Genomic DNA, 19,886 nt, shown 5'->3' with positions numbered 1-19,886 from the left:
TAAGAACAATCATATTATTTTTATTTTTATTAATTTCTAACAGTTACATAGTTTATTTCTCCTTAATAAAAATGTCAATTGCATGAAAATTTTTCAACGTAATTGTGGAAGACCCTTGTTGTATCATTTGCGGTCTTTGCAATAAACTGCTTAAAAAAGGTAATCCTAATCTGACAGCACTTCTTTTTTACTAAAGTATTTGAATTCAAAACATCCAAGAGAAATTTCATACGCTAGAAAATTATACCATCATCTAATAAAGCGGTCAGCGATAGTTCGTCCCCAACTCCAAAACAAAGGAAGCTAGCAGCAATGAACCGAGCTACTATTGAGAGTTATCACCCTGTTAAACAATGGAAAATAAACGATAAAAATTCATAAAAAAGTTATGAACGTGATTGCTATGGACAACCAACCATTTTCAATTACTAGCGATCAAGGTTCCAAAGACCTGTTGGCTGCTTTAGAGCCAGGTTACTTAATTTTTATCACTAAGTACTTCACTGATACAATGCTTCCTCAGACTTATGAAAGTTTAAAGATAAAAATACAAACTGTGTTTTCAGAAGCTTCGTTTTTGTCATTTACAAAGGACATATGGGCGAATTCGAAGGCAAAGACACAATATCTTTCTTTAACAGCGCATTGGTTAAATGAAAGCTTTGAGTATAAACACCGAGCTTGTAAGGAAGTAGAAGATTCTCACACTGGCTTTAATGTTTGTGAAAACATAAACGAGAATTTCATGTATTTAACATGAAGGCTGGTATGTTGATGTTAGAATGCTCTTCAGCACCCTGTTTCATTCACACGCTTCAACTGATAATTAAAGATTCACTGTTTTAAAAAAGTAACATAAGTGTGTTAATAGCCAAGGCCCATCAAACTATGGGCCACTTTAACCATTCTTCTACAGCGTGCGAGAAACTAAAAAAAATCAAGGTTACTTTAGGTTCATAAGTGTCAATGCAAAAAGCCTTCTTACTGTGCAAGATGTTGAAACAAGGTGGAACTCAACCTACCTAATGCTAAACAGATTGGAAAAATTAAAAACAAGTGTCCAGAACTACGTGGCTAACAACAAATTTAAACCCGAAAATATTCTTACAGCTGATGAATGGAAACTTGTTAGCCTCCTTAATGAACTGCTCGAACCTTTTTACATAGTAACGCATAAGTGTAATGAAAACAACGCATTGCTGTCAAGTGTAATCCCGCATGCAGCAGTCTTAAAAAAGTTTTTTAATCATAAAGCTAATAATCTACCAGGTCTCGATCAAAGTAGTTCTACATCCTTGGCAGAAAATATAGAAGAGGCTTTTGAAAGAAGTTGTTATGCTACTAATAACATCACACGAATAAACCTTCATGATAATGATTTGTTTTTACTCACAACAGCTGTTGATCCAAGGTATCGACTTGACTTTTTCCCTGCTAATCTCAAACAGAAGGTTGTAAAGCTACTGAAACGCAAGCAAAAAAAATCATAGTTGTTGTGAGACTGGTCAAGGTTGTCAAATTCCCCTAGTACCGCCTAATAAGCCTAAAGCTCAATTACAAAATTCCCAATTTTTTTATGCCGTTCTGTTCTACATTTAAATCGGAAAGAAATGCTAACACTCACGAAAGTGAGCAACAAGATTTAGTTGATCAGGAAATTGAGCAAGATTTTTTTTTTGAAGAAATTTTATCTGCTGAAGAAGTTGAAGTCTTGTCTTGGTGGAACTCAAACAAGAAAAAAAAAACACACATCTTGCCAGGTTTGAAAGAAGTTATCTTTCGACACCACCATCTTTTGTTTATTCTGAAAGGTTATTTTTACTAGCTGGTAACTTGTACAAACAAAATCGGTATCGATTGCTTCCAAAAACCGTCGTAAAACTTTTATTTCTTCATCACAACTTGAAAAAACAAGAATAGGTTTCTTTGTAGCTTAATGGCATTGCTATGAGAAAATATTATTTTAAACATTATTCTGCTATTATACTTTGTAAAAATAAACAAGGTCTTTTACTAAACACAAATATAATTCAACATTTTCATCACTGTGCTACAATTGTTACAAAATAAAGAAAATATTTAATTTATATTGCCTAATAATTGCATCAGATATTAGTTAATCAAGCAAAACAAAAAAGTAATCAAAATTTCAAACAAACAATTAAACATTACATGAGAACTCTAATTAACTAAAGAAGGATAACGATTAATCAAATTCTTTCTGCTTACATAATTTTGGTTTATTTAAATGAATGTATATGGCTTCAATTTTGATCAGGTCATAAAAATTATTACAACTTCTTAATATTCTAAATTTCATTTCACTGTAACTTTTTCCACAATTAGGATTTTTAGTTAAATGTTCTGATATTGAAGATCTTTTCATTGCATTTGAAGTTCTATACTAATTGTCTTTGGTTGATTGCTAATATGATCACTAACACACTTTGGAATGTGTTCTTTAATTATGGTTTCAAGGTGCTTAGAGGTTTGACCGATTCAAACGTGTAAACCACGCAACTTTTATGTTTTTTAGATATTAGGTCTTTACATTTGGGACTCAAAACCGAACTTGATGTAAAAATAACCCTAGGCTTGGCAGCACGGTATACTTTTTCCGTTAACTTCTTTATGTTTTTTTCAATCTGAGTTGATTTTTCACTTGCATAGGGCAAAATTAAAAGAGCTTGACACTTCTCAGAGACCGTAAGACTTTGTGTAATTTAGTCTATTAATTTCATTTTCAAAAACTCTATCAATTTAAGGATTAGGATATCCGTTCTCTATTAGCATTTCTTTAATAACATTAAGTTCGATCTCAAAAACTTCTGGAGACATATTTTCTTAGCTCTGTGGAATAAAGTTTTAATTAACTCTTATTAAAACAAGGTTGGAAATTAAGATATTGACCCGTGAACGAAAGTTTTCTGAATACCGACGTGATAAATTTATTATCCTTTCTTTTGCTCAAGACATCCAAAAATGATATTTGATTATTTACTTCAGTTTCATTTGTGAACTAGATAGCACCATGTAGGAAATTTAATTTCTTAAATAATAAAGAGCTAACTTCTTCATTGTCACTAATAATGAAACAATCGTCTACGTATCTTACGTACTTACATCTTGAATTAAATACAGGTAATATTTTATATTCCAAATGACCCATAATAAATTCAGGTCATTTTAATTCAAGGTGTAAGTACGTAAGATACGTAGACGATTGTTTCATTATAAGTGACAGTGAAAAGATAATACCAGTGTATTTGTATTTTTGTAAGTTAACAATAAAAATGTTTTTTTATTGATATAATTCTTCATTGGTTATTGACTCCCAACCATTGGTATTGAGTCCTTCTGTTAATTTGTCAACCAGTTGTGATATTGGTACTGATCAGTTTGTTTAGTAGTTTATTCTGGATTGACTTGTTGGTACAACTGCAGTTCAGTCCCAGCTCTGTTTTGGTCACACAGTTTTGAGTTTGAACTAGATAACATTTTTAAATTTCAAATTGTTTATGGTTCATATTAATTTAAGTTATTGTTGTATTGCTGATTTTTATATTTGTTTAATTGCCAATTTTTTTAGGGTTTTAACAATTTGTACTGATTTTTATAGGAGCGGTCTAAATTGCACGAAGACAAAACTGTACGAGGTAACTAAATTGCACGAGGGGACTAAATTGCACGAGAACAAAATCGCATGAGTGCACAAAATTGCACGAAGATGATTTCGCACCAAGGTTCAATTTTGCACGAGAGTAAAAAATACAAAATGAAATTTAAAAAAAAGTAGGAAAATAACTAAAAGATAATTAAAAAATAAAAAATAAAGATAAAAAAGTTACTGACCGAGTGTAAGGGGGTAACAGTGATAGTAAAAATAAAAAATAACAATAAAAATTATTATAAAAAAAACAATAGAAAAAAAAATTATAAAAAAAATATATATTAAAATTCAACCTGTGCAAAAGTGTCTCCGTTCAAAATTGTCTGCTCGTGCAAAAATATCTGCGTGCAGTTTTTTCTTCGTGCATAAGTATCTTTGTGCACTCGTGCAATTTTGTACGCTCGTGCAAATTTGACAGCTACCCAATTTTTCTAGCTGCTTTACTGCAATAAATTTGATATTAAACATTTTCATTGTATTTAAGTATTTTCACATATTTGAATTCAAATATAAGCCTAGAAAATGGACCCTACTTATAAGCCCATCTCTAGCCTAGATGTAGCTAAGTTGGGTAAAAATCGAATTTGCACTAGGGGAAAAAATTGCACGAAGACACTTTTGCACGAGTGGACTAAATTGCAAGAAGGGTCACTTTTGCACGGAGACATTCTTGCACGGGTTGAGTTTTTTTATTAATTTTTATTTCTTTATTAATTTTAATTCTTTTTTTTTTTACTTTCACTGTTACCCCTAACCCTTGTTCAGTAACTTTTTTTTTTTGAATTATTTTTAAGATTTTTTTTTTCTCTCGTGCAAAAATGGCCCTCCGTGAAAAATTGTTATCGTGCAAAATTGACCTATGGTGCAATTTAGTCCCCTCATGCAATTTTGTCTCCGTGCAACTTTGACCTGTTCCCAGCTAAGTTACCTAGCAGAAAACCTTCACCGCGGTTTAGCATTAGCAGTAATGTCACCACAAGCATTATTACTAAAAAAGAGTTCGAATACTAATATTCACAAATATTAGACTCAAGTTTACCTGCACTGTAGGCCAGAGCATCTCCTACGTAGTAAAGATATTGGGACAAATGCTTCAAAGATTTGCTGTATTTTAGTGCCATTTTCGATCACTTGCATGAATTTTACCGAGTTAAAACTCAAACATTGAGAATAACTTTTTAGAGGTGTGTTCGAAGTGAACTTTATAATTTAGATTCAATGCTAATCAAAAAAGCAAAATCTAAGTTCAACACACAAGTAGCCGCAAGTGGAAAAATAGCATTATTAACTTTATATATACTTACATTCGTATCAAAAGTTAAACTGCTTGCTTTTTTATAACCTGGTATGTTTTACGTCCTACTCAATTTTAATTTTAATATTCTTACAAACATTTTTACATTTCATTTAACTTTTGACAAATAATTGAGTTTAATTCAAAAAGCTTAAAGTGATCTACCGGATCCTAAAATTTAAAATCTGGCGGGATCTAGATCCGAATCTCATTTTGAATCTAGGATCCGAATCTGAATCCAAAAAAGCGATATCCGAATCTAAGGATCCTGTAGATCACTTTAAGCTTTTTGAATTATACTCAATTATTCTCTTGATCCTCCATTTGCATAGATTAAGAAAAATAATTGTTCTGTCGTTATATATCGCCCCTTAACTAGTTTTTTAACTGTTTAATTTTCACTTTCTTACCAGTAATTGCCCCTTGATAGCCAAAATCTGCCAAATACTGTCCATTTTGTGAAATCATGATTAAGTATAAAATATAAATACACGAAACTCCATTGTTGCCACTATTCTAGTTAAAAATATCTGTTTTATTTATTTTTTTTTTCTTAAAACTGAATAAAAAGACATGAAAAGTAAATTAAATTACATATATCATCAATGTATCTAAACGGATTTAATATATAAATCTGGTTTATATGGTTTTAATAACAAGAGTTTTAGCATTTATATGCTATTTTTGAGACGTGTTATAACTAGTGATGTACCGGACCCACAATTTCGGGTCCGGCCGGACCCGGATCCGGACTTTTTTTTCAAATCAGAATCCGGCCGGAACCGGATCCGGACTTTTTTTTCAAATTAGAATCCGGCCGGAACCGGATCCGGACTTTTTTTTTCAAATTAGAATCCGGCCGGAACCGGATCCGGACTTTTTTTCAAATTAGAGTCCGGCCGGATCCGGATATCAGACAAAAAAAAGCAATATCCGGCCGGATCCGGATAGTGAGTCCGGTACATCACTAGTTATAACCAGATAGATATATTTATGATTATGTTTATGGTCTTAAGTATACTTAGGTCTTAAATACGTGGTCTCCAAGCACTAAAGCTAAATTATGTGGTTTACTTACTTTTAGCTTACAATGCTTAAGTTACAAATATTGGTCTTACTAAAAGTAACTTTTCCCTAAGTTATAAATTAAAATACACTAAGAATCGATGTACTTATTATTATTATATTTATTACAACAAGTCTAAAAAAACTTTTTAAATAACTACACAAGTTATGAATAAATAATAACAATCGTAAAGTTCTATAAAATACTATCGATTTAGACGAACAATACTCGCTATTAGATATTCTTGATGCTCGCAACTAGTTGCTTGATATTAGATGCTCGTTATTTTCAGTCGATTGTTATTAACTTTGATACCTACTTCTTTTGAACTTCATATAATGATCTTAAACGCGAAACGAAATGTAACTAACGCGTATTTGAAAGAAAACGTCGATACATACGTATTGGAAAGATATTAGTCCTTCGAATAAGCTATTTTGGGAACTGGGAAAATTGTTTTTAGAATGCTTAGAGAATATTAATTTTTTTAGCTGTTTATAGTTTTAGAATAAATTCTTTCTCAAAAATTTAAAATTATGCATATCTTTGGCACAGTGTTTTTAATATTTCGAATTGTTAAACTAAAACAGTTACAAAATAGTATGGTGATTTATTATATAGTATCAATTGTTATAATCACTTCAAACATACATTATTGAAGATTATTTATCATTTGTATTAGTATTAAATACTGAGTAAAGGTTTATTTTAAACATTAAAAAGTTTAAAATTCAATTTACTTGGTTAGTTTAAAACTAGGTGACATGATTAAGGAATTTTACTTGTAGAAAATATTTTATATTGATTGTTAGCTTGTAAAAAAATTGATCTGCTATTTTCTAAAGTACTTCATCTTCTCTAAAGTTTACAACAAACTCCTCAAAAGTTTTTAGCTCTTACAAAAGTCAGCCAATTAAAAGCGCATAGATGTATTTTTCATAGTCAATACTTTTATTCTATGATATAATTGTTATATTGTTATAGGTATGCAGATGATTTTCCTTGCCTGCTTGAGTACTCGTTGGGAGAGTTGGTTAAAGTGTACGATAGCTTAGACACAATGAAAGATTTAATGGCACATTTTACAAGGTCTAGTCAAAATGATGTTCAAGATGTTGGGCATGCTTTAGAAAAACTAACTGAAAATACAACAAAATTTGATAAGGTTTTACCAGGTAAGGTTAACAATTTTTGTTATCCTACATTTTTTTTTAACCGAAATATTATCTCAAAATCTTTACTATGTACTACTATGGATACTACTATTCATCAGGCAGGAATAGTTGAAAGAAACCGCTATTGTGATCTTAAACAAGCGGGCTTAAGTACAAAGTACTGAAGTGACCGTTTGTGGGTAAAGTTGAAAAAATGACATAGCTAAATCATTCACAGCCCAACGTCTCAGACATTTTCAGCTTATTGTGAGATTATAGTCTGCGCTCGTTTGCTGTTGTTGTCGATCTTGCGGTAAAGTTCATTGTTTACTATCGATGGCATATAATATCTCAACTTTGTTGATGATGGCCGAAATGAATACTGGCTAAAACTGATCAAACGAGCGCAGACTATAATCTCACAATAAGCTGACAATGTCTGAGACGTTGGGCTGTGAATGATTTAGCTATGTCATTTTTTCAACTTTACCCACAAACGGTCACTTCAGTACTTTGTACTTAAGCCCGCTTGTTTAAGATCACAATAGCGGTTTCTTTCAACTATTCCTGCCTGATGAATCCTAATAAAGACAAAACCGGTCGTAGAATTGTCTCGGATGCTGTTGTTGATGATCTTGCGATAAAGTTCATTGTTTATTATCTTAAAAAAATACAAATGGCTTCTAATTTAATCAAATCGAAAACATTACTACAAATTTTAATAATTTTAAATCTATTTATGTTATAACTGTTTGCACTAGTTGAATTATTAACTTTGCAATAGATGAACGTTTAGATGCGTTTATAACCTTGACCGGTATATCATCCTTCTTATCTGAAAAGCAAAAATTCTCTACACTTTTTGGTAATGCTCTTTTATTCTTTTCCTTAGATGTCTTGTCGTTAATCCAATATAACTTGCTGTACAACAGCAGGTGTATTGGTATATTACTATAATTTTATTTAAGTTTGGTACTGGATCCTTACCACCTTGTGTTAATAGTGGCATAGAGGTGAAAACAATTCTAGGGTTTGCTGCATAATAAGTATTTCTTATTAATTGTCTAATTTTCTTTTCTAAAATCTCTGAGCTTTTATTAATGAATGGAACTTTTTAAGTTACTACACATTTTTCGGTCCTATTGTCTTTATTCTGTCCAAATTTTTAAAATGTAAATGAATTGTTTTGTTAAAACTAGCTCTTGTGGGTAACCGTTTTTGTTTAATAGTAACTTGATCTGTTTGATTTCACTTAGTAGCAACTCTAGGGAACAAGTTTTGTGTGCACGATAACACGTATTTGATAGGTGTGTTTTTGAATTTTGTCATATCAATATCATAATAATTGTTTTTTCTAAAGTTAGTAATTTGAATTTTCGTCAAAATTACTGTCAAAATATCTTACAGTTGTATGCCCAATATGAAAAAAATCATTACTTCGACTACCAATAATATATTTAATTCAACAAATATACCTCTGTAGAGCTGTGATTGCAGAACAATTATTATTTTCTGGATTTTTTGTTTTACAGGTCTTGTATCACCTCGACTGGCAGAAGGAATTTCAAAAGTTTACAACCACTCTTCGAACTTTCTAAAGAAAGGGGCAAATACATTGGGTCGTATTACAGCAAATGGAGAAAGAATTCCACGTAGTGTAATCCATTCCTTCTTAAGTTTTTTATTCTCACCTGAACAAGTGGAGAAAACTCTAACAAATATAGACTTATGTTCTGAGTTGAAATCTGCTCCTAGAGGAAGTTTTACATACAGGTAAATTTTTATACATTCTCGTGTTCAGCAATATTACATATTTAAATTTATTATTATTAACATTTATGGTTTTTCTAATACTTTTGCCTTATAAGTAGGTTTATTTGAAAAAGTAGTTCCGACTGTTATTTTATAAATGTTAGAATAGTTCATGTCAATTAAATTTTACAGGTTAGCCACACTTGTGTCCGTTCTCAATTTATGCCACGGTGGAATTTGGGCGTTGGCACAGTTGTGGCATGAAGTTATGTTAGAGTTGCGAATCAGGCTAGACAATGGACGATGTGTTCCAGGTCTTGGTGTGGATGGTCCTGATCACAGAAGTTGTTTAATAAATCAAAAGCTTCAAATGCTTAACTGTTGTATATGGAGAAAAAAAGAAAGGGAAAAAGGTAAAAATAAGATTAATTATAAATTTTTAAATAAATGATTTTAGAACTAAATTTTAATATCAATTTTTGAAAAGAAGATTGTTTTAATTAGAAGTAGGTTATGTTGAGCGATTTTTGCTAACCAGGTGTTACTCCTGTTGTAATAAATACAGGTTTACTGTGTTGTGATTAAACCGTCAAATATTAAAAAAAAAAAAAGGATTTAAATTTTCTTTAAATCTTTGGTTGAATTTCTTTTACCTATTTTGAATAATTTCTTAATGAAAACTTGTTTAATGCTTTGAACTATAGTTGCCAGATTAGCTTTGAGCGTGTTGCCATAAACTGGAGCATGACATTTTATACTCTATAAAACAAACAAACGTTTTTGTACTTGGTATACATGAGAAATTTGTAAATTTTCGGATCTCTGTTTCAAACAAAATATTTCTCTAAGCTTTGTAATCAAATTAACCGTTTCTAAAAGTGTACCATTTTTGAATAACAGTTATTTGTAAGAGTTTTGAAGCTTTATTAGAATTAGAGGAAATCATAGCTTTTAACTTATAAATTTAAACTAATTAGTTTTGTAAGACTATATTTTTAAACTTGTAACAAATATTATACTTTTTTAAATTAAGAAAATTGCTATTGTAATGATTTTGTATTTATTACTCTAATACAAATAAAACGGTTGATGAACTTACTATTAGAGTTTTAATTAGTATGCATATAATACTTAATGTTATTGTTATATTTCATATTCTTTGAGGTGTTTAAAAATGGATTTTATTTCTTTTTTACTTGCTTTTCAAACAAAATGAGTATTAACTGGCTTAGTTTAACTTCACATATAGTATTAAGATAATAAAATTTATATTGTTATATGCTTATGATCAATTTTAAATTTCTGATGTTGTATATCGTTTGCTTCTGTTTATTCAACTTCTATTTTAGGTTAGAAAATTTATTGATTTTATTAAAAAAAGACAATTGAAATATTTTATCACTATATTTTTTGTATTATTAAAAGTTAAAAAAGAACTTAACAAGTAAAATTTAGGCAATGATAAGGAGATAGATGAAGAAATATGTCGTAGTGAAGACATTGTTGAAAAAGAATTAAATGAAAACAAACAATGTAAAGCTCTTGAGAGTAGTTGTACAACAAAACTTGAAGAAAAACCTGAAAATAAATCAAATTTAGCTGAAAAAAAAGAAATAGTAATTGAAACCGAATACAAAGAAAATGTTCAAGTACAAGCAGAAAAAGAGCAGCTGTGCAATGTTTTAGATAATAAAATGTCAGAATCTGACTCGGATGAATTTTTTGAGTGTGATGATGGTAACTTTGACGAAATATCAGATGAAGGTATTGTTTCAAATAGTAAAAACAGCACAGAAGCTTCAAAACCAGATGTCTTGCCAACCAAATCTGACGACGGAATTTCTGATTTAAAAAATTTTTATCACAAAACATTAGAAGATACAATAAGTTCTATAACCGTTGATGGCGTGCAACAGACTGAAGTTGAGTGCAATGAAGTTGTAGATGAAACAAGTTCAAATATATCAATTAGTCAAAAAAATATAACAATTATGCCAGAAGGACGTTTGAAGAAACTTGGAGATGCTAAACTTTTTAAAAACCCCGCAAAATCACTGTACGTTCCAATATGCCAGGATCATGCGTTTCTTACTGAGGATCAGTTAGAAGAACAAGCTGAAATATTTTCCAACTTGGGAGACACACAAGAAGGATCCAAGGTGCGGGCCAAAATGCAAAGCTTGAGTTTACAGTCCGACATGTCGAGTTTTAAGGCTGCCAACCCGGATTGTGTTTTAGAAGATTTCGTCCGGTGGTACTCGCCACGCGATTTTGAAAATAACGAACTGAGCTGCAGAATGAAAATATCTGATAATTTGTGGGTAACAACTTGGGAGAATTCTCCGAGCGTTCCGGCGCGAAAACAGAAGCGCTTATTTGATGACACTAAAGAAGCTGAAAAAGTTCTACATTACCTTAATAACTTGAGGCCGTGCGATGTGGCGCGATTAGTCACTCCAATTTGTATTCACGATGCGCTGATTACTCTTCGTTTAAACTGCGACGAACTTGGTGACGTTATACCAAGCCTTCCACTTCTGTGCGACCAAGCAAAAGAAAAATGTGCAAGTTTAATGCGGAATTGGAGTAACAATAATTCTGCGAATGGAAGCGGCAGTGTTAATGACTTGATACGGATGATCGGATTCGCTGAGACTATGGTTGAGAGGGCTCGTTCTTTGAAGCACAAATTCAAAGAGATTGGTGATAATGAAGAGCTATCCTCCTTCATCCGCAACTTGCTTGAACAGCCTGAAATTCACTTGGATGGTGCAGCACAGGGAAAAATTGGAAAAATTTTGCGTAAGTATTTTCTTGTTCAGGAACAAGAAAAACTTGAAAAAATTTTTGAAAGTAAAGGAGAAGCTGATTTACCTTTTCCAAGAGTCAACCCGTTTCCAAGCCCAGCCGGTAAAGAATTTATTCTTCGATGTAAATCGCGAAATCCAAGCAGTTTTTCACAAGTACTACCACAAAGATTGTACGCATGCCTAATGCAAAATTCAGAGTTTAAGCTGGCATCGGTTGTAACTTCTGACACAACTTTTTTTTGATATATTATATAATGTAAAAACTAATTTTTTGAACAATAAGTTTAATTAAAACATTTTTCTTTGAGCTTATAACTAGCTTTTGGCCTAGTATGAAAATATCTGGTGCAATATATTTTTAGAAAAATATGTATAAAATGTTTGTAGAAGTTTATTTTTTAATTCTCAAAAGTATATTGCTTTTTATCCATAAGTTAAACCGAATTCTTTTTCAATAGCTTGATGACAATTTTTATTTCTAAAACTTTTTGTTCTATATTAAACTATTAAAATATAACAATTTTTTTTTAGTCTAATGTCTATTTTTACTTGTTTATGTTAAACAAAGTAAAAGTTACCATTGTTTAAGTATAATATGTTTGTGTATATTAATTATATTTAAAATGATTTATGAAAAGAATAGGTTTTGTAATTAAACGGTTGATAGATAAATAATTAGTATTTCATAAACTGCTAAAGTAGTGTTTTTTTAATAAACAGGAATTTAAAACAAAAAATTTAACTCGCTTATAGTCAATAAAAAAAGTTTAATTGCTGTTTTTTAATTTTACAAAGTTTTAATTGCCACTCATTTGCAAACCATGTAAACAGTTAAATGATTCTTAACAGGTTGTAATTAAACTAGTTTTTACTTTATTAATATCTTGAGTAAAGTAAATGAAAACTGAAAAAAAGTTTATTTTAACTAATTTAAGAAATTAATCACTTAGCATTCCTAGAAAAATATGCTGTATTATTTAGTGAAAGAGAAAATAACGCTCAAAAAGTTTGGTCTAAGGACCTGGTGTACGAAAAAACCCTTTTGATTATCGAGACATAACCAAGGGGGAACGAGTCAAATTACACGAAGACAATTTTGCACCAAGGGTCAATTTTGCACGGAGGGTCATTTTTGCACGAGAGTAAAAATAAAAACAGAAAAAAAGTTACTAACCGAGGGTAAGTAAGGGATAGGGGTAACAGTGGTAGTAAAAATAAAATAACTAATAAAAATTATTATAAAAAACAAAGATTAATAAATAAAAATAAGTTAATTTAAAATAAAAAAAGCTACCGACCGAGGGTAAGGGTTAGGGGTAACAGTGATAGTAAAAAAAAAACTAAAAAAAAAAAAGTTAAAATTAATAAAAAAATTATAAAATATAATTCAATCCGTACAAAAGTATCTTCGTGCAATTTTGTCCCCTCGTGCAAATTTGACACCTACCCACACCACGGATCCAGTTTGTTGTCTTGTCTATTACTAGATTTGTTTTTTGGTACTTTTAATTAAAAACTTTTGTTTAGATTTAATTAAAGACCTACTTAAATTAATAAGCTTCATAAAAATAGTCTAAAAAATAAATAAGACATAAAAATACGTCACTGTTTTATATTAGACTGATCATAATAAAAAACGTAGTGATTAGTTTGATCTCAAACTGGGTCGGTCTTTTTATGGGTTTCCCAGTTGCACCAAAAGGAAACCCATAAAAGGACCTACCGAAGGTCTTTATTGGTGTCTTTTTTTTTTTTAATTAATCAATTTTAATCCACGTGACGTGCTTTTTAGAACTTTTTTGTATTATTATTTTATTTTGGTGCGGTCTTTTCAGAAAACAATTAGTAAAGTTATTTAATTTTGTTTTCACATGACATCATTTTTGCAAGTATATAATTTGTTAAGTTATTGGTTCCTTAATTTAACAAATGATGTTAAGCTTTTAACTTTATGGGTTTCCTTTCTGATAATAAAAAGAAGAAAATAATTATAATTTTTTTTGTTATGTTTAAGTTTAAAAAAAATTGAATATGCCTACTAAAATTTTTTAATTTTAATTTGTGTAAAAGTATTCAATATATTAAAACTTTTAAGAATTTTTATAACTTGCTTAGATTAAGAAAATAGTTATAAATTTATGTTTTGTAAATGTAGCAACCACATTGTTTTGTTTAGAGAAGTAAAAAATTCCAAAGTGTTTATATGTTTTAACTATAGATAAAAAGAAAAAGTTTAGCAGTTTTTGCAAAAATTTTGCTGCTACAACTAGGGAACCCATAGAAAGACCTACCAAACCTATAAAAACACCTAGTAATTTTTTGGGTATCCTATTTTAGGAAATGCTATAAATATTTAAACTTTATGGGTCACCTTTAAAGCAATATACAGAAGAATAAAGTTGTGAATATTTTTTGTTTTTAATTTGAATAACTTTATTTAAACTTATAAATGCCGGTTAAAAATGTTTAATTTTCAGTTATGTGCAACACTTATTGATTGTAAATTATTCATTCAAGGACCAAACAAGCCTTAAACTTCTTGGGTTCTACTTGACTTTGATTCATAAAAGGAAACCCTTAAAAACCTACTGATTTGTTTAATTAGTAAACTTATGGTATACTTGACCAAATGCTAAAAACCTTTAAATGATATACATACGAAAAAATTTGTTATTGTAGCAAACACTTTGTTTTGGTTTAAAAAAAATTACTAAGTGTTTACTAGTAATTTAACAAAACTTGTAATAACTGTTAAATATTTTTATCTACAACTTTATATAATATAATTTAAAAAGTACAAGTATTTAAATCATTTTAAGAACTTGCTTTAGTTAGGAAAATAGTTGTTACATTGAAGTATTTAGTGTTTGTTAATGTAGCTACCACTTTGTTTTGATTTAAAGAATTTAAAATATGCTTACTTCTAAATGAATAAAGCTTAGAATAATCTTTAAATAACTGTCTTAACAGTATTTTCAAAAAGTATAAGTATTAAAGCATTTAAAAATCTTGTATGATTAGGAAAGTAGTTTTGAATTTAATAATTTAGTGTTGGTTTGAAAAATTTCCAAACTATTTACTAATAAAAAATAAAATTTAGAATAATTGTTAAACAGTGGCCTGTGTTTAGGAATTACTTTTAGATAAAGAGCTAAAGCTCCTCTTGTTTTTATTGTTAATTTTTTTAACATCCAAACGCTTAGAGTGTTTGGTGCTGTAGGCCTGACCTACATTATCAATTTAAATAGATTAAATACAAGGAAATATAGAATAGCTAAATAGACTTAAAAACTTTGTTTTACAAATTTATTTTAAATGTAAAGCTTTATAAATTTAAAACAACCAAATTATTTCTTAAAAATCATATCACGATTAGATAATTTATTGAGTGACGAGAGAAAATAAAACTATTGGAAAGTATTTACAGTTTTGTCTAGTGAAAATAGAATTATAATAATAAGCTTGTAATAAGTTTAGCCTATACGCGTGCACGACAATTCAAATTTCAAAAAAAAGTTAAAGGGCCATAACTCAAAAAGTTAAATATATTTGAAAAAAATAAAAAGAATGCATGTAGAACTAATTAATGCCTACAGACCTTTTTTTTGCAAAGTTTTTTTTTTAAGAGATATGACAAAACAACCGTTAAAGTATAGTAATTTTTTAAACTCTGTTAATTATATTTATTTTATTTTTTGATATCAGATTTTTATTAAATAGATCTACAACCGCTTTTCTTATTTTTTTTAAATATTTAACACTTTTTGAGATATGGCCTGTTAAACATTTTTTGGAGAGTTTTAATTGTCAGTTTTTGTCTTGTTTGAATTTAAGTTGTCATGTAACTAGCTTGTACGATAGAACTTAAAATATGTTCTCAACGAGATTTTAACCCCTTCATAACATTAAAAAAAATAGAATTCGTGGGACTTGAATCTCAAAATAACACTTGATTACTATGTTTCATTAATTGTAAGGATTTTACTAATAACTATTTTAAAAACACAATTTTGGTATGCACTTTTAATCAAATTTAAAAATGAAAATTTAAATACAATACATAACTCAAAGTTCCCGCACCCTCATGTTAATTCGAAAGTTTTTAAAAACTCAGGGTATTTTGATATTTTTGAAAAACTTGGACTTGTTTGAATGTTTATCTTATATCTCAAACAGTTTTTTATTTTTTTTACGTTTTTAGTTTATAAATTTAGAGTCTTTTTGTTACTGTTATGATACTTTTAAGTATTCAAACTTGATTAAGTGTAAAGTTTTCGAGTGTTTGACTTTTACTACTTAATTTTTTTGATATTCTTGACTCAGTATTAATCAGACTAGTTGTATGTAACTCAGGTTCTTTTTTTGTTTTGCTTAATAGAGTAGCAACCTTAATAAGTAATTAAATTAAAAACTTTTGTCATTGCTTAAACATTTAAATATATTTGTTACATTTACTTTATTTTAAAAGTATTTAGTAATTAAAAGATGTCAGAATAAGCTTAAAAAGAAGTTTTTAGCAAGTTTATCAAAACTGTTTTAAGAAAAGATATCTGTTCAGACGCAGTAATAAGATACACATTCTTATTTGAAACACTAGGCAATAGCAGGTGTAAAGCTTTTATCTAGTTTATGATATTTTTTGCCTATTTAAATATTAGTTTTTAAGGTTTTTGCAAATACAACTATTTTTACCTCATATGTCTGGAATAGTTTTAAAGTGTTCACAAACTTTAATTTAACTATAGGTCTTTTGAGCACGATTTGTTAGTTTTTTATAAGTAAGTAAATTAATTTTTAAAGTCTGTTGCGTTATCTGAATATTAATAAATTTTTCAATAAAATCATTAAATAACATCTACTTCAGTAACAGTCAAAATAAAATTAATAAAAACTTTATAATGTTCAGTATAGAAAATTAGTTTGGTTTTTTATCAAAAAATTGTTTTAACTTAAAGATATATCGCAAGTAGAATATATTTTCTTGGCGGGTCTAGTGTGGCGCATGGGCTGTAGTTCAAGACCCTTGGTCTAAACCTAAATGAAAAAAGTTAGGAATAAAAACTTTTTTCTTTCTAAACCAAACATCAAGGCTGACTCAAGCTAGTCTTTATAAACTTAAGCTAACTTTTCTAAGTATAAGAACATTTTTTTCTTAACACTACTTTAGCTTATTTTAATAAATGTTATAGTAGATAAATCAATTACAAAGTTCATTAACACAAACGATCCCTATTGTTGTAATTTTTAGATACTGCGTAAGTATGCAATAAATGTCTTATACATAACTAGTTTTAATAAATTTGTGAGCGATTAATAAAAGCAAAAGCGAAGCGATTGTAGTTTTTTAAATTGTTAACTGATTGAATTTGGTCTAGTTTAAAATATATACTTTATACTTCAAGTTTCAATGATATAAAATCAATTTTGTTTAAAAAGAAATGTTTGAAAAAAATAATAACTATAACCTGGACAATGGGAATACTTGGCCACTAAAGTGCGTAGGTAGTTAACTATGTAGATCTTTACTTGTACTGAAATAAAAATATTATAGACTAACAGTTTAAAAAGTTTACTTTAATCAATTTATACTTTTTTAAACTAGTTACAATCGACATACGTAAGTGATTTTACAGCGCTAGCTTTTAAAATAAAAAACAAAAGTGTAGTGTAAAATATTCAACTGTAGCTCATTTTAGTGTTTATATAATTATATTAATTATGTTAGGAGTGATTAATTAATTTACATAATCAAAGGATCTCAAATAAGAATAATCTAATCCAGAATCAATGTAATTGCGCTGGTGACTGCAAATATAAATTAAAAGGGGATAATTGCTTTTCGGAGAACATTATTTACAAGGCATAAGTTAACTGTGACTTTGAAAAGAAATTCTACATCGGCCTATGTTCAAGTAAGTTCAGTTTCCGATTTGTTAAACATTAAAAATCTTTTAAAGGTGGTGTTTATAAAAAAGATACTGAGCTTTCAAAATACGTTTGTGACCTAAATCGCAAAAACATTGATTTTAGAATAACTTTGGAGATAATAAAAAGAGCACACCCAATAGCAGATGGTAATAAACTTATTTATAGGCTGTGCTTAAAAGAATCAACGGCCGTTGTGTATGCGTTAAAAAAGAGGGTTGCTTAAATAAGAGAAAGAATTCATATCGTCTTGTCGACATATGAAAAACCTCCTATTAAAATAGAGCAAAACTTTAAGTATTTCATAATCACTTAGTTATAGTTTAGTGAATTTTAGTTGTTTGTTTAGATAAAAGCTTAATTTTTGCACTGAATATTTGTACTATAAATTTTGTACTACCGATAACTGAAAGGTTCTTCGTGCACCAAGTCCTAGGACTAAATGTTTTGAGCGTTTTTATCGTTCAATAAACTATATATACTATAGAATATTTAATAATTACGTCAAAGAGTGTTTTTTTTTTTTTTTTGTATAACTTTTGTATCATTGTTTAACAAAGTGCTATTTAAAACAAACCGTACTAGCTGAAGATAAAAATCATTTTTATTGTTTATATTAAAGGTCTGTTCCGTTTTTTTTAAAACGCATTTTCTTAATAAATCATTTCAAAACCCTTCTAGTTGGCTCTATGAAAAGTGATTAAGTTTATATAATGGACCGTTTCTAAAGAATGGGGTAATCATCTCCAAAATACTATATATGTCTGTGACTCAGTGACTTGGTTTTTTCTCTTGTTTGAAACAATCATTGGCCTCCTAACTATCAATATATATTTTACCACTAATAGTTCTCAGATGCCTTAACAGTCTTCTAAGTTTTTGCAAACTTAAATGAGAAAAATTAAATTAAACTGAACTCGCATGATGAAACCTGCAATTACCCATCAAGCAGCGAAGTTTCAGACAAACCAAGCAAGCTTTCATTCAAGGCTACAAGTGCAAATGTTAGTAAAATGCGGGCGTGGCTTCTACAAAAATATGCAGCATCTACACTTAATATATGTCCTTACAAACTCAATTAAATTAGTGGACCTCCACTTGAAATCCATTTGTAGGATAATGTTAAACCTCGTGTTTTTCAAAATCCAGCACGTGTTTTAATTTATTGACAAAATTAGGTTAAAGCAGATCTCATCAGGGATAAGAAGTTGGGTGTCCTATTTGGTGAGCCTGTAATTTGGTGTCATGGTATGGTTGTCACCAGGAAACAAGACCAATCACCTAGAAGAACTGTAGATCTCTCACCCCTTAACAAGTATTGCAAGAGGGAGAAATGTGCTTTCGAAACTCCGTTTAAATTAGCACTCAGAATTCCAAAAGGAACGTTCAAAACTGTTACAGATACTTGGAACAGGTATCATGGAGTTTCCTGAGAGAAAGTTTTAAACATCTTACAACATTTATCACTCCGTTTTATAGTTTGTGTTGTAAACTAGAGCCCCCGAAGATTTTGTATAGTCTGGTGATGCCTAAGATCGTCGTTTTGCTGCTATCTTATCTGTTTTTGAGAGAATAAAAGATGTTTAGACGACACTGTGTTTATGATTCTGAGTTAGAGTGTCACTGGTTGTAAACAACAAATTTCTTGTCAAAACCTGGAGAAGTAAATATAATTCTTAATCCAAAGAAGTTCCAGTTCTATCAAAAATAAGTTGATTTTGCAGTATTCAGAATTAAAAATAAACGTTTGTTAAAGTACTTGGACTTCATTCGGTAATTCCCAACTCCTAATCTGCAAAAGATATACGGAGCAGATTTGGCAGCTTTTCATATAATTCAAAAATATCTAAAACATTTTCAAACAAGTTTAAAAAATGTAAACAAGTCTAATAACATATCAACACAAAAACTGATTGTTTACGCTACATATAGTATTTAGGTTATAATGCCTTTTTTAAATAAAAATAACCTTAAACCTGTTTAACTTGTATACTATATATAGCATAAACTTATAGTATTTTAAAGTAAAACAAAAACCTAAGATTTTAAGATGTATTATTAGTTGTATAAAATATTTTTTTATCTTTAGTAAGTATGCTGTAAGTAAGTAGTTTGGTATTAAAGTTTAATTACAAAGTTTAATGTTTTTTTGTATTATATACTATTTTTTAAAAGTACCAACAAAATTTAACAACTTTTTGTGCTAAAACCAAGA

The 19,886-nt window shown here is 29.3% G+C and overlaps 1 protein-coding gene across 1 annotated transcript in view; it reads left to right on the top strand.

Annotated features, from left to right (window-relative positions):
* The window catches only part of LOC145833739 (rab3 GTPase-activating protein catalytic subunit-like), a 28,079-nt gene extending 15,812 nt beyond the window's left edge, over positions 1 to 12,267 (top strand). The window contains exons 7-10 of the mRNA XM_082940898.1: positions 7,015 to 7,205; positions 8,717 to 8,957; positions 9,129 to 9,349; positions 10,392 to 12,267. Coding sequence (XP_082797024.1) covers positions 7,015 to 7,205; positions 8,717 to 8,957; positions 9,129 to 9,349; positions 10,392 to 11,989 — 2,251 coding nt within the window. The 3' untranslated portion in view covers positions 11,990 to 12,267. The remainder of the gene's footprint in view (positions 1 to 7,014; positions 7,206 to 8,716; positions 8,958 to 9,128; positions 9,350 to 10,391) is intronic.
* Positions 12,268 to 19,886: the final 7,619 nt, after the last annotated feature.

This window comes from Thalia democratica, chromosome 4 (genome assembly GCF_965202585.1).
Source record: "Thalia democratica chromosome 4, ktThaDemo2.hap1.1, whole genome shotgun sequence".
Classification (NCBI taxonomy): domain Eukaryota; kingdom Metazoa; phylum Chordata; class Thaliacea; order Salpida; family Salpidae; genus Thalia; species Thalia democratica.
Note: the sequence above shows the minus strand (reverse complement) of the source record. Positions and strands in the feature narration are given on the sequence as shown.